Genomic DNA, 15456 nt, shown 5'->3' with positions numbered 1-15456 from the left:
GGCATAGCCCTTCACCAAGAGTGAAGACAGAAGTGCAGGTCTAAGGAAGAAGTTGATGAATGCTGTTTGGGACATGCTGACTGCTAGAATGCACCATGTCTTCTGGGTCGCTCCCCTATATCCTGCTCAGTACAGCACTCACTGCTCTTTACCTGGGCTAGCTTGTTTTTGCAGTGAGGAACCTTGAGACTCCTTCCAGGACAAAGGGCAGGCTTGCTTGCTGTTTGCAATAAAATAGCAGGTTCCTCAAGTCCAGCATCCCCTTTCTGTTACACAATCCACTGCCTATGAGGCATCTCATCTGGGCCTCCATTTTACCCACGTGGGCCTTGGGTACTGATGTAAGGGTACAGATGTCAACATGCTGATGCTCATGCTACTTGCTGTGCTGTGAGTACCTGGGACCTTTGTCTCTGAACCACAAGCCTTGTTTCTATTGCCTGCCCCCATATAACAGTAATAGGCTCACTTCTGGCTTGAAAGCAGGGTAAAATCAACCTCAACCAGATCTGAGTCGAGGGTCTTTGGGGTCCTTCTGGAAACACACAATAGGAATTGAGTAAATGAGTCTGCAGCTCACCAGGGACTTTTGGGCTAAAGATAACAGATTTGGAAATCATCATATGAAAAAGTCCTAGTCAAAGCTATGAATTTGAATCATGTCACCCCGGAAAATTTTATAAAGTGGGAAGGAAAAGGAAGAGAGGGGGAGGTAAGGAAAGAAACCTGAGGAACACTGGTGTTTATGGGGCAAAGAGAAGGAAAACTCAAAAAGTAGATGAAAATGATGCAAATATTTTCCTACCTAGTCTCCGAATCTCAGTAATCCTTCACTTATTATCTTCGATTCCTCTCCCTTCTCCTGCATCTGCTTGGTTGTTTCTAGTTAAACCTTGAATCACACTTTTTCTCACACCCATCTCTTCTTTCTATTCCAAGCTGATGTTCTAGCTTAGACTCCACATCTATTGCATAAATTCTTTTCAATAACCTCCTAATTGCTCTCCTTGCTTCTGTTATACCACACAGTCTGTCCTACACATTACTGCCAGATTACTTTTCTGAAAATATCACTTGGGTTGACTCACTCTCCCTGGTTAGAAATAGTGCGTAGTTCCCAGTATATCTGGGGTTCCTATTTCTTCTATACCCATTGACTCTGACTCTTATCACAGAACAAGAACTGGCATTAGGAGGGATAAAATTTAATTGTGAGAGAGAAGCAGCAAAAGAATCGGGGTGGGGAGAAAAATGAAAAGGACACTCTAGGCTCTGAGGAGTTGTCTTTGTCCAGTATTGGATGAGTCTTGTTCAGGGCTGAGTAAGCTATAGGCTGCAGGCCAAATCCAGCCAGCTGCCTGTTAGTGTAAATAAAGTTTTATTGGAACACAGCCACTTCTGTCATTTGCATTTTTTTTCTGTGGCTGCTTTTGTGCTGCAACAGCAGGGTTGAGTAGTTGTGGCATCGACTATCTGACCTGTAAAAGTCTACAGTATTTACATCTGGCCCTTTATAGAAACAGTTTGCCAATTCCTGGTCTAGTTACAGTTGCAATATGGGAGATATGAGAACTCAAGGAATGTAGAAAAGGATATTTTAAGAAGTGATGCTAAGGGTCACCAACCAGATGGATTCTTGCAGATGGCCTTTGAAAGGTTTCAGTAAAGATGTGAATTACTTTTAATGCTGGCCAGTTTCACTATGTGGTTTCAGAGATGGAGCCACAAGGCCATCCCAACGAAACACTCTTTGTGTACTAATCCCTTGGCATCTTTACTTACACCATTAATCTCCCTTCTGAAACGTCTCCTCACATTCCACACCTGCGTGATTCCTTTAAATTCCTTCCCTCAGACTCCAGCTCAGGTTCTGTCTCTTTGCCTCCCTTGTCCTTTACTGAACATAGTACATTCATCTTGTGTGCCAATAGCCGCATTTGATCAGAGCTCCCTCACTCAGACTTACAGACTGCTGTGTGTTTTTAGTTAATCTTTTCATGGTATGGAGCTACCTCCCTACAGATCACAAGCTTACTGAAGCCAAGGACTGTATCTTCTATATTTTTTCATCACTTTCACAGCTTCTGGCAAAGGGATTCGAAAAAAAAATGTGTTTGATACATTTGCTTATAAATAATGAAATCATCAGAAATACTAGAAAACAGATTATCTAACTTTCAAGCCCTACAGAAATGCTATGCCCAACATTTTTACACAGTGTGGGTCAGTTTTTAAGCCACTGGATTATTGTGTAAGATTCCCGACTAACAATGAGAATGTGAGGGTGACTGGGCTCTGATCTGTGTCACCTTGCCGATAGCCAGGTGTGAAGTGGTGGCCTTAACTCCTTGCCCCTCCCTGAGCAATGCTCCCTAAAGCCCCAGCTCAGAAAGGCCGTCTTCTCAGACAGGAGGACAGTTTGCTGGCCATGTGGTTGGTGCATCTGTGATCTTGGTCAAGTGTGGACTAATGTCCTAATTTTCTGTTTTAGGAAACATGTTTCCAGTAGTTGTTCCATATACTTCTTTCTTATTTAAAAAACTTTAAAAAAGGTTTTATTCATTTACTTTTAGAGAGAAGAGAAGGAAGGGAGAAAGAGAAGGAGAGAAATATCAACTCAAGAAACACTGATTGGTTGCCTTTCAGATGCGCCTGAATGGGAACTGAATCTGCAACCTGGGATGTGCCCTGACCAGGAATTGGACTGGCAATCTTTTACTCTACAGGACAACACTCAACCAAGTGAGCCACACTGGTCAGAGCTAAAAATACTTTTTATTTGAAGAATAACACACATGTATAAAAGTACATATACCATAAATTACAGTACATTGAATATTACAAACTGAAAACATCTGTGTAACCAGCTCTCAGATCAAGAAACGGAATGTTATCCACACCAAGAAATCCACACTGTGCTCTCTTTCAGTCACTGGCTCCCCGTCAGTCCAAGGGGCCCGCTCTGCTGCCATGTAACAGCATCGACTAGTTTTGCCACGTGTTGTACCTCATATAAATGAAATCATACGATCTGAGTGTTTGTACCTGGCTTCTTTTGTTCATGAGATTCACCTGAGGTGTCGAGAGCAGTTGTAGGCTATTTTTTCCCATTGCTTTGTAGTGAATAAATAAAATGTGGCACATGTATGCAATAGAATGCTATCCATTTCATTTCCATTAACAACATCTTACACTGGAAATCTCAAAAGCTCAGCTGTTGAAAGTGAAGTCCAATGCTGCAACGAACACAGCATTATTCTCAACTCTTTAATTTCACAGAAGCTTAATGGCATCAACGTCTTGCTCAGGATAATGTTACAGGCATTCTATCAGATTCTGAGCCAGGAAAACCTGTTTTGCTTCACGTCTGTTACTGTTTTTCTAACAGAAAATAGTCTCTCAAATTCCATTGTTAAGCATCATTGTTGAATTTGGAACTGTATTTGCACAGCAACATCTTTTCAGAATAAAAATAGAGCAACCAAAAAAGTCAGCATGTGCATTAAAGTAAGTTGATTTATTACCTCTAAAGATTTTCCTCCCTTCATGCTTTCCATAGCTGTAAAAAACATCTTACTTTTAATGACAAAGACTATACTGTATTTAGTTTACTCTGATGTGTTTTTCCTTCCACTGACACACACACTCAGAGACATACACAGACACACACACACAGCTCACTCTCACTGGCCAGAGGGTTTTAGTTTCAGCAGGTTAAACTTCATTGAGACAGTTGATCCTGCAGGAATTAATACTGTTTGGAATAAATTCAAAACCCATATTATAGGAAAATTCACAATGTCATGGTACTGCTCCATAAAAGTGCCTGCATAAAAGTATACTTCTTAAAATTCAGATGCATTGAGGTATAATTTATGTCTAATACAGTTCTATGAATTCCAGCAAACACCTACACTCTTGTAACCACTACTACAATCAATATACAGAATACTCATCATCCCTAAGAGCTTCTCACACACCTTGGTAGTCAACTCCTACTCCCAAATCCACTCTCTGGCAACCGCCTGTCTCATAAAGGTGCGTAAAATGGTTTTTTTCCCCTCCTTCATGGGACACAGAAAAGCAGAGCAGAGGCTCATTCCTTGCTACTTCTGCAGCCTTCGCCCGCAGGGCTTCCCCTGCCCCAGGCCCCCCACCTCATCCTGTGCCTTGTCCTCTCCGCGCTGCTACCCACAATGTTACCCCAGTGTTCCTTTTACCTAGAACCCTCTTCGCTTCCTTCCCCACTTAGTCAATTCCCACTGGTCTTTGAGATCTCAACACCAAGGGGTGTGAGAAACTCTTAGGTCTTAACACCATTTCCTCAGAGAAAGCTTTCCTGACTGGTCCCAATCCTTCCATGTTGCATTGTGCATGTGCGAAGCAGCAATTTGACATTGGTTTAGTATTATTTGATTAGTGTCTATCTTCCCATTAAACTGTGAGCTTCATGATGGCAGGGACTCTGCTGGGCTTTCTCATGGTCCTATTCTGAGCATACAGCTCAGCAGTAGGGACTCAGTGAAGACTAAGTAGATGAATACATACTTTGAAGCTAGCACTGTTCTAAATGTTTAACTTTGATTCTTCCAGGGGTGATAAAGTAAATATCATTCTTTCTGTTTAACAATCATAATGGTCTCAAAAACCATAACTTTTTTGCTGTTCCTCCTTCCAAAGTGTGGAGCCTCGTTCTTCTCTCATTGAATGTAAGGTGACTCAGTTACTCACTTCGAATGAATAGAATAAGCAGAAGTGACAGGATCGGAGAAGACATTGCACTTTCTGCTTGCTTTCTCTAGAGTCACTTGCTATGGAGGAAGCCAGCTGCCATGTTGCGCAGATGCCTCAGCAGCACTACAGAGAGGCCCATGTACGAGGAACCGAGGCCTCCTGTCAACAGCCATGTGATTGAGTGAAGCAGATCCTTTCACCCCAGTCAAGTTGTAACCGAAAACAGGTCTGGCTGCCTGCTGCTACGTGAGCCAATGCTCGAGAGACAGGTGCTGATATAAAGGAACGTGGTTTATTTGCAGATGCTGGCCACCTGGAAGATGGGGGCTCATGTCTCAAAGCCCATCTCCACCTCTCAGTGGAGGCAGAGGTTTTTATAAGGAAGGAGAGGGGAACAGAACAAAGAGATCAAGGGAGGGGGTTGAAAAGTTCTCCGCATGCAGATGAGCACAGTCCATTCGGATAAGGGAAGTGATGGTCCAGCCCATGTCTTCCTGCTTAGACACCCTGGCTTCACCTTATTCCCGGCTTCAGGTCATCCTGGCTTCATGGATGAAGGTCAGCAGATCTCTTGGAACTGGGATGCTTGAAGGTCAGGATCTGTATCTTTTGAAACTAGTTCCTAGGATTCTTAAACAAACATGCTGTTCATCCATCCGCCACATATTAGTCAGAGTCAGCACTGAGTCTGAAACAGACACAATGCCAGAAGAATGGTGGGGTGGGTTACAATTTCCTACCGTCACAATTTTCCACTGTTACAGCCTTCACATTACCGCAGTCCTGACCAACACCTTGACTGTAACCTTGTGAAAGACCCTAAGCCGGAACCACCCAGTTTAACCACTCCCTGATTCCTGGCTCACAGAAACCATGTGAGAGAATAAATGTTTGCCATTTTGAGCTACTAAGTTTGAGGGTAATTTGTTATGCAGCAATAGACAACTAAAATAACTGATGAGGGAAGTAAAGTAAAGCAAGTTTAAGTAGGTCGTTAAAGGTCACACAACTAGCATGTGGCACATCCAAGATCCACACGCAGGTCCATGTGGCTCTGAAGCCCCCGTCTCCGTCCCATCTGCCTCCTGAGGTTGCTCGGTGTGGCCAGTGCGGAGCCATTTGACTGTGTGGTCACAGTGTCTCTGCAGACCGGTTCACGTTACAGCATCAGGAGGTTGCTTTCCAGGTTTCCAAAGAAGCTGCTGACTGGAAGAATATCTAAAAGAATGATGAATAAAAAGGAAATTCTAATGAAGAAGTTGAAGGGTACTGTACTATTTAAAGAATTTCTGTGAAGACGTTTTGAAGATGAGACTGAAGCAAGTTTGTTAAAAATTAGAAAAGAGGTAAGTTAAAGTAACTTTTTTCCTTAGCTATATTATGGGTGTTGTAAAACAGTTTTCATAGAGTGTGAATGAATTATAGTAGATTGCTTGATTTTTATATATATTTGTGTTTAATGTTATTTATTATATATCTCTAGTATATGTATTTATTTAAATACTTATATTTAGTACTTATGAAGGAATAATCAAAATTCACTGTTTCCCTGTGATTTATTTCTTAGTTACCATTTCCAAGGCCCAAACTGAGGCAAAGACTTCTTAAATGACACAGAAAGCGCCAATCTTAAAATACAACCTTAATTAGTCATTGTAAGCTAATTATATGCATGCTTAGTGGTCTTCCAGTCTATGTTGATTAGACCTAATTATCTCCATCCCATCATCCTGGAATGACTCATTTCCCATTTTCTCTCTCTGCCTCCCATTTTCCTAACCAAATTAATAAAACATTCCTTTCATCTAATCACTCCACTAATCTTTATTTTCTTTCCTTATGAAAGCATAGCCTCTAGTTCCCTTCTCATGCAAGGACATTGCTGAGCCATGGCAAGTGCTGGAAGCATCTCTCTTGGTGATTCCACCTTTAAGTCTTCCGAGGGGGACTAATTGAAGAATCTCCAGTGGCACAGCACATAGAACACTTTGGTTCTCTCAATGACTCTGCTTTTTCAGAGTCTTCACTGACCCTGGAGCTGGGAAAAATGTATACTACCAAGAAACAGCACTTGGGTCTCTGGCCAAATGAAGCCCATTCTAGTGAATGCTTTCAAGGCCAATGTTTACAATTCATCTCCTGTCCTTTTCAGTCCTTCCCCTCGGAGGGCAGCTCCCTGTGTGTGCTGTGAGGCCTTGGCCTCTCTTCTGCCTCCCTTTTCGCGGCCTGCTTCTTGGTTGTGGGGCGAGTGGAGACTGGGGGACAGAGTTCAGCCATGCGAGCATGTGAGTGCTGGCACACTGGAGGTGACAGCGAGGACACTGTCCAGTTTCAGTTGGTCCTTGCTGCTACTATACCCGACACTGGCCATAAAAAGGTGGCAGTGTCTGTGGCAGGGATGGAGTTTTAGGGGGCCCAATAAGTAACTCCCCTGCCCCCTGAAAGGCAGACACTGGAGTCAGGCAGAGGGAGACAGAAACACCACAGTAACTCCTGGTAAGGCCGGCAGGGCTTAGAGAGCTACATGCAGCCGGCAGTTCAGTGCAACACCTCTGAATCACTCAGACCCACCCAGGCCTGGTTTCCAACACGACTGACTCTTGTCACAGGCCTACAGGTTTGAAGCTGACCATACTTCCTTTCTCTTAACCAAGAGAAGGAAGGGGAGTGCTGAGCCAGATTCATCCAGTTCCTCCACCCAAACGCACCAGTAGGGTAAGCCCCTTCACCTGCCTGGGGGACGGGGAGTGAGACAGAAAGATCAGAGGAATCTCAATCAAGTAGGTCAGAAACAACCCATTAGCACTTAAATATGTACACATATTTGTATATGATTTTATAAGCATAGTGAAAAATAGGAAAGGATACCTGGTAGGTGTTTCTTAGGATCACTGGTTTGGGGTGCAGACTGGGGACTGGGGTATAGTGTGAAAGGAGTGAGGTGATAAGCAAAAGAGGAAAAGAAAACAAGTCACTAAGCACAGTATGATGCGATCACTACATGTACAGAAACCTGGCGATGTCTGTGGCAGAGATGGGTTTAGAGGACTGTGTGTGTTTGTGTGTTTGCTATTGCATTAAGGGCTGATAGTCACAATTCTTCAATCTGCATTGAATGGTTAATACTTTGCCAATTAAGGGGACACCAAATAATTGGTTCATAAGTGTACTTTTGGAATGTGCACTCAGGTTAACCATACCACGGGGACTCATTTCTCTTGCTGCAGCAGGGGCTTCTGTATAGTTGGGGCACAGATCATGGAGTTCATCATAGTGAGAGCCCCCCTGGGGGGTTCATGGAGTGCACCCAATCACTAGCTAGGTGTGCTTAATCTGGGCGTGAGAACTTTGGTTGCAATGATCAGGGGAGATAAGAATGTCCCTCTTTTACTTGATGCTAAATACATCCAAAGGAGCTGTTGTGAATGACAGAGACTGCAGGAATTAGGCATATTTTATCATAATGTTAAGCTAAGAGAAATGTGATTAGATCATATTACAGCATCATCAATACATGGGGCTATAGACTGGGAAATAAAATTTCCTGCTGAAAGCTACCCTTTAAAACGAACAAATAATTGTTCAGAAAAGAGACATCAGTCACCTGGAAGAAACAGAATGGCTTCCAGGCTGGTGGAAGTTGGCAGTGATTTGGTATTTTAAGAAGAAACTGTCCATCTGAGTTGAGGTAGCATTGGCAACAAACAGAAATAGAGTCATTGAGGCACATGTTGGCTGGGTCTATGCAATCACCACTCAGGAAAAGGGAGCCTTAGTCATTCTTTAGGTTGGTCTAGTCCTATTTATTCATGGATCCATTGAACTTTATTGTGAGCCTACTAGGCCAGGCACTATGCTACATGCTGGAAAATGGAAATGAATAAATCAAGTCCTCATGAAGTTTGCATTCAGTGGGGAAGTCAGCCAATAAACACACACACACACACACACACAGTCTAATAACATGAGGTCAGTGCTCAAAAAAGCTTAACAGGGTAGAGGAGATAGAATGAATGAGGGAACTCATTGGTAGTAAACATTGCATTATTTCAAATTGAAAGGTCAAGAAGGGTATTTCTGAGGGGGTGATATTAAAACAGAGATACATGAATGAAGTGAGGAGTGAGCTACCTACAGATCAGAGGGGAAGAGAATTCTGAGCAGCCAGAACAGCAAGTGGAAAGCTCAGAGGCTGGAATGAACTTGTATGTGCTCGAGGAACAGAAAGGCTGCTAGGTCTGTGCTCATTAGTTAGTGCTGTTTGTCAAATGTTCTGGTTGTTTCTCCTTCCAAACACAAGGTAGGACCACACTACCTGGTTCCTCTGTTGATGGGTAGGCCATGTGATTAGCTGTGGATGGTGAGTCATGAGCAGAAATGATGTGCACCATTAATGGAGACCCCCAATGAAGGACCCTCTAGAGCACTTTCCTTTTCTGTTTCTGGCACGGTGATTGAAATGCTCTGGGCAGTGGCTGCTCCGTCAGCCTCACTCCGAGAGTGAGAAAGAAAGCCGTGTGGGAACAGCATCCTCAGCTGATCCCTAACAGACATGAATGTGAGCAAGAAATAAATTCGAGTGCCAAGCCTCTGAGACTTGGAGTTGTTACCGCACTGTGGCATAGCCTGTCCTGACTGATAGTGTAACCGGTGGGGAGAAAGCTGGAGGCACAGTGGGAGGAGATGGCATCTAAGGGACAGGCAGAGAACAGACTGTGCAGAGCCTTGTAGGCAACAATGAATGTGGATTTCATTTTCTGCGAATGAAAAACCTCTGGAGGACTTTGAGCAGGAACGTGACATGATTTGCATATGAAAAAAATCAGTCAGTCATGTACAGGCAAGTCCTTTTTATGGGAAACATATACTGAGGTATTTAGGGATAAAGTGTAAGGTCTACAAGTTACTTTCATATAGTTCCATAAAATGTGTGCTCCGTGTGTGTGCGTGCACATGCACGACGGGGGTAAAATGGTAATTGGCGTACCTAGATGAGGGGAATGTAGGTGTACATTGCACTCTTTTTCAAATTTTCAGAGAGTTCAAATTTTTTAAAAATACACAGTTGGGAGAAAATCACTTTAGAGAACTACAGAGGAAGGGAAGCAAACAGGGCCATTAGGAGGCTGCTGTGAGAAGGGAAGTGGTTTGGGCTGGAGAGGCCATGTGAGAACCGGGTGCATTTGAAATCTGTGTTGTGTGTGGAGCTGGCAGGCTTTGCTGCTAGACTGGCTATGCGATGTGAAGGGAAGAGAGGAGTCAAGGTGTCTCCTAGGTTTTTGTCCTGAGCAAGCGTGAGGTTGTTGATACCATTAACTGAGATGGAATCGCAGGGGAAGGCCTCGGTTTAGGGGATGGGAAATAGCAATTTTGTTTTGGAAACATCGATGGTGAACATCCCAGTGGAGACTGGGTTGGCAGTTGGACAAATGAGTTAGGAGTTCAAAGAGGTTGGCTGGAAGTGCACAACTTGGAATTATCAGCATGTGGTGGCACCCAAGTCATGGAGCGGCACAGAATCCCTTGTGAAGCAAGTGTTGGTGGGGAAGCGGATCAGGACTGAGCACCTGGCAGATGAGAAGGGCAGGACCACAAAGTTATTTTTCTCTTCAGATTGCATGCTTGCTGAGCAACCACTTGGTTATTACTTGACTTCACATATAAGTCACCCATAAAGGAAAGCTTGCTCAGATGAAGCTGGGATATTCTAGTTCCCAGGACAGTTCTCATAGTAAATAATTAAACTGATCACACAAGTTCGGCTGGAGTCAGTCCGAGACAGATCTGTCTCCAATGTGCTGACAAAATCTGATCTGGCACTCTTCATTAGCTCCCAGTAGCCTGCTAAGGAAGAATGTTTCCAGAGCTGATGAGAAAACCAAAAGCCAGGTGTAGCTAATAGAATATTCTGTTTTGGTTATAAACCTTTTCTTTTGTTAAAGTTCTATTATTGGTTTGTTGCTGTGTCTCTCATGCAGTTTTTCTTCTGTGCTTTTTCATTGTGGACACTAGCACAGATGGCCCCCTTTCCTCCTCTTTGCCTGCCTCCACCCTCCTCCCCACCCTTCCCTCCAGCCATCCTCCCCACCTCACTGTTGTTTGTGCATTTCCTTATATCAGAATCCCTATTACTTTATCACTACTTGGGGAGTATTCTAGATGTTTGCTCTAATATCTAAAAAATTTCATTTCAGTGTGGATAGTATTCAAAGGGTTTAAAAATCAAAATGACAAAGTATACATTGATAATTGACCTTCCCATGTGTTTCCCCCCATTGTCCCTGTCCACTTTGTGTATCCATCTAAAGTTTGGGTTGTTACCAATCTCTTGCTGTCACAAAGATGCAATGAATATAGGGTTGGGCAAAAGTAGGTTTATAGTTGTTCATATGGAAAATAATACAAAAATGAATAAATAGTAATATAAGAATAAATGGTTTCACAAACTCTCAACTATAAACCTGCTTTTGCCATACCCTGTTTACTTGGTTTCTGAGCTGTAGTTTTTGTGTCTGCTGTGCTGTGACGATGGGAAACACATACTATATTCCTTTTGGGAGGGTTGAGTAGTTTCTGATAAAAGTTCAGGCTCAAACTAACTGCATTCCTCTCCCCTTTCCTTTTAGTCTGAAACATGGACACCATGACAATTCCAGTAAAACGTGATTATGAATACACAGCTGCTCTAGCTAAAGCTAAATTTAGGGATGTTGAGGTTCAAGTATTTAATGTCTACTGTTTTGGGGATAAAAAGGGCTTGTGCTGACCCAATAGGGGAAAAAGGAGGTTCATAAAAGTTATTGGAAAATATGTGTTTATGAGAGGTGGCTTGGGATGTAACTTAAAAACTCGGCTAAGTAGTTAATGCATACAGTTGTCCTTGTTCCCCTCTCGTGGTCTAGCAGGTTGTATTTTCCAGAGACAGATACCCAGGAGAACAGATTAAAGATAACAGTTTTACTCTGCAAGCACTTCTAAATACTTGGAATAAACACAGCACTGTCTTAGGTGTTACAGAAAATTGCTAAAAGTAGAAGACACTGCCTTATCCACGGGTATTGCTTGCATTTATAAACCTTTAAAATAAAATAAAAACATTTAAACTTCCCATTAGAAATAATTCTTAAATTATTGTTACTATTGAATTCTGGCTATGCACCAAATACAAGAAAAAAAAAACACCAAACCAGTAAATATATTAGTTTTACAAGTTCTTAGGGACCAGGAGAAAATTAAAGTTTGAATTCATATCCTTTCTGGATTTAACTTTTAACTACAGAAATGAAAATATGTTCACAATGCACAAAGTCGTATTTTTGGTAGCATATATTTAATGGCATATGGATGGTGAGAATCCAGGGTTTCCACGTGAAATGGAAATAAACAAGGACCATATAAAACTAACAACCAATTTATGTTTTTTGAGAAAGGAAATAGAGATTTTGTACTCATTGCTTTAGAAATTATGAGTAGGAAAACTAAATTATTTTAAATGAAGCAAATATTTCATATTATAAACAATTAAAATAGGATGGCATTTGAAGACCGCATCCAAATCTGAGATTAAATGATTCTATGAACTAAATACAGAAAGGAGAGGCAGTAGGTGTACTTCTAAAGACTTTCTAAACTGTGCTTTTTCCTACCTTGACTGGACTGACTTGAGAATCAGTGGTAATACACCTGCTTTACTTTATGGCTTGAGCTGGATTATCTGTTTTATAAAGAAATCCCATCTCATAGCTCCTCTTCTGAATCTTGATCATGAATTTTCTGAGGCTGTCTCTTAATACTAATTACCAAATCAATGGTTAAAATTTTTGTCAAACACTGAAGAACTGAAGTTAGTACCTGGTATTTACCAGATACTGATTCCAAACCTGTCTGACTGCTCACCAGGGGCTGATTGGCTTGCAGTGCACGGAGAGTTCTAATATATATTTGTGGAAAGCTGTGATTTCCTTTCTTAGACTTATACAGGATTTGGGGAATGCTTAAAAGTGCATTAGCTATTATCACACTAACTAGGGTTGCTTCTGAGCGCTGGCTTTTTTTGGCATAGTTGAGGAGATAGTAATGTAACAAGATCTCAAAATTACCACCAACTGGTAAAACACAACCTGCTGGTATAGATGAGAAGCAGTAACTCTGGGAAGAGCTCACCTCCAGTGACTTACATCTCTCTGGTAACATATTCCCTATTCCAGAAATTTTTGTGATCGATACATTTTCATAAGAAATTTCTATTCTAGTATTTTCTGTTGTTGAATCAGTAGTAGGATCACTCCCAATAAATGGATCATGGTCATCAATCATCCTGGGTTTGTTTGCAGATAAACATCTCAGTGTTTCGTCTGCCTGGTATGTATCTGTTGGTGTCACTTTTGGTGTTGAACATGAAATACATGTTTCTAATTCTACACTTGGAACGACCACATTTGAATATACTTTTAAATATGTTTGAATTTTTGCCAGTTCATCTTTGTTCTTTACATCTATGCCTTGATATGGCCTTTGTATCGAGTCATTAACAAGTTCTGATGACTGATTACTTTCTCTGTTTTTATAAATAAGAGGATTTGATGTATAGTTTTGGTCACTGATCTGTGTCATGTAATTTAGATCAAGGTCTTTAAATAACTGCCGAAGCATTTTAAATGCTCCATGTAAAGCATCTTCATGTTGTTGAACAAGACCCTGCACTGGTCCACAAAGAACTATACAGTGTGGTATAAATGAACATGTGCTAATCAAGCCAAAATGAGCATACCGTTTGGATCTAAGTACAAGGGGCTTACAAAATTTTACCACAGCAGTATTCAAGACTTCATGACGTGAAGAGGCTTGTGGCAGTACAAAGGGAGAAAGACCGGTGATCCTCTGAATAAGAGAAATTTCTTCAGATGATAAACATTCCACCACTGATATGCCATTCAATTCTGCATAATAAATAACCAAGTCTGGTTGTTTCACACTAGATAGGAGGAGTTTTACATTCTGAGTCTGTAAATATTTCATTATTGCTTTTGTTCTTTCTACAATCCAAAACTGAGATGTCTGAAACTGTGCCTCTGAATTTAGAATAAACTCTGATCCTGAAGTTGAAAAGACGGGCTGAATGGTTTCTGTTGCTAGCACTATTCTTATGTCCCCACCTGCTGGACAGTACACAGAAAAGTCTCTGTGAAGCACAAGCCCAGCTACGATCCTGGAATCTGCAACTGGAAGGCCAGTGACACCAATGTTCAACTCTACGAAATAGTCATCCACTAACTCAAATACTTCTTCAAACCCACTTCCACAAGCCATACACTTGAAAAAGTAGTCACACATCAATTCTGAAATAAAGCTGTGGTTATTTCTTCCCACTTTTCCACAAAAGTATGCTTCTAAGAGCAACTGGAAAGAGCTCCTACACAACATTCTCTCTTCAGTGGATGAAGAAAAGATGGACAAAAAGTGTCTACTTAAGTAGTGGTCTATAACATAGTCTAATACTTGTGTTTGAAACGTTAGAAGAGCTTGGGAAATATATTTCCACTGACAACAATTTTTCCAATGCCTTTCATGGGTTTGAATATTTTTGGAAATGAAAGAGTCTTTTCCTTTGTCTGTGACTGCATGAAGTTCTCTGAGCAAATGGCAAAGAAAGATAATAAATGTCTTAGCACCATCTCCTGTTTTTCTTAGATGACTGGAAACACATGCCACCATCACCCTGTACAAAATAGAAATAAAACAACTCAGATTTTCAGTGGGCTGCCTTCCTACATCTAGATCAAGTTGAAACCACGTTTTTACAAGTATGAGCATAAAATGAGAATACGGCCCCTTTGCTATGTCCTTAGTTTTCTCTTTTCCAAGTTAGTATTTTGTTCTATTTCAAGATTCTAGGTGCAGGGGGAGGAGTAAGAAATATTCTTAAAAGTTGATACAATTTGATGATACAGTGTTCCCTAGGGCTGCGCTCTAACCCTGCACATACACTGGTCTCATCCAAAGTCAGTGTTTTCCACGAACACCGCCTCACGGGCACTAAGTTCGGGGAGATAGCCTGGGGTGACCGTCTATAGTACGCCCAAAAGGGCTGGAGTGTGGAACGCGGGTACCTGGCCATGGGATGGTCTAAGTGCAGCACCTCCAGAAGGCGACTTCCATCCCTGCTGAGCAGCACCTCGCCGGTGGGCTTCGTACACAGAATTTGCCGACCCTCAGGCCCCAAGCAGCTGCTCATGATAGTTTCCAACACCTCCGCGACCTGCAACGCCGCCTTCACAGACCCTGCAGCCGCCATAGCCCACCGGTTTCGAGCCCGAGCAGGTCGCTCCCAGCAGCAGACGACGACTTGCCAGGGGCGGAGCACTGTGCAACCGGAAGTGGAAAAGGCTGGGACGAGCCGGAAGTCGGGGCAGCTCGGCTTCCCGGTTGGACGAGGCTGCCGCCCATCCACTCACTCGTCAGAAAAGCGCAGCTGTGCTGCCAGTCGCGGGTAGCGGCCCTATAGTTTACGAAGATAGAATAGGGTCAGAGGGTTCCCGGGGAATTGCCCCTGGAGCGGAAACTGCAGTCCCTTCCCAGATCCCTATTTCCCCAAGTGGCTTGGCTTCAGCTGCCACCAAATCCCTCCGTGTCCCCAGGCTTGCTTCCAAAGTCTGCACGATAGTGGAGCCTGTATAAAAAAGAGGGAATGGGTACCGCGGGGAGAACTCGGCTGGTACCTAC

General features: G+C 42.5%; 1 protein-coding gene across 3 annotated transcripts; it reads right to left on the bottom strand.

The window, feature by feature from the left end:
- Positions 1 to 2765: 2765 nt before the first annotated feature.
- BBS10 (Bardet-Biedl syndrome 10) lies at positions 2766 to 15091 on the bottom strand. 3 transcript variants are annotated; one of them, XR_006784628.1, is made up of 2 exons: positions 14844 to 14982; positions 2766 to 5952 (listed from the first exon to the last, which is right to left on the bottom strand). XR_006784628.1 is itself a non-coding variant. In XM_045829760.1 (2 exons), exons 1-2 carry the CDS (start codon positions 15026 to 15028, stop codon positions 12472 to 12474), a joined length of 2166 nt encoding a protein of 721 aa, XP_045685716.1. In that variant the 5' UTR covers positions 15029 to 15091; the 3' UTR covers positions 11742 to 12471. The 3 variants fall into 3 exon arrangements, 2 of the variants coding, with proteins under 2 accessions (XP_045685716.1, XP_045685717.1); XM_045829760.1 differs by lacking the exon at positions 2766 to 5952 and adding an exon at positions 11742 to 14452 and having other exon boundaries at positions 14844 to 15091; XM_045829761.1 differs by lacking the exon at positions 2766 to 5952 and adding an exon at positions 11742 to 14452 and having other exon boundaries at positions 14873 to 15010.
- Positions 15092 to 15456: the final 365 nt, after the last annotated feature.

This window comes from Phyllostomus hastatus, unplaced genomic scaffold (genome assembly GCF_019186645.2).
Source record: "Phyllostomus hastatus isolate PE091 unplaced genomic scaffold, TTU_PhHast_1.1 phas_scaffold_93, whole genome shotgun sequence".
Classification (NCBI taxonomy): Eukaryota; Metazoa; Chordata; class Mammalia; order Chiroptera; family Phyllostomidae; genus Phyllostomus; species Phyllostomus hastatus.
The sequence above is the reverse complement of the archived record's forward strand: the minus strand, read 5'-3'. Positions and strand labels throughout refer to the sequence as shown.

Coding starts and splice junctions, on each gene's coding strand:
- BBS10 (XM_045829760.1), bottom strand. CDS start 15,028: ATGGCGGCTGCAGGGTCTGTGAAGGCGGCGTTGCAGGTCGCGGAGGTG. Junction 14,453..14,843: donor TTAGACCATCCCATGGCCAG/GTACCCGCGTTC, acceptor TATTTTGTACAG/GGTGATGGTGGCATGTGTTT.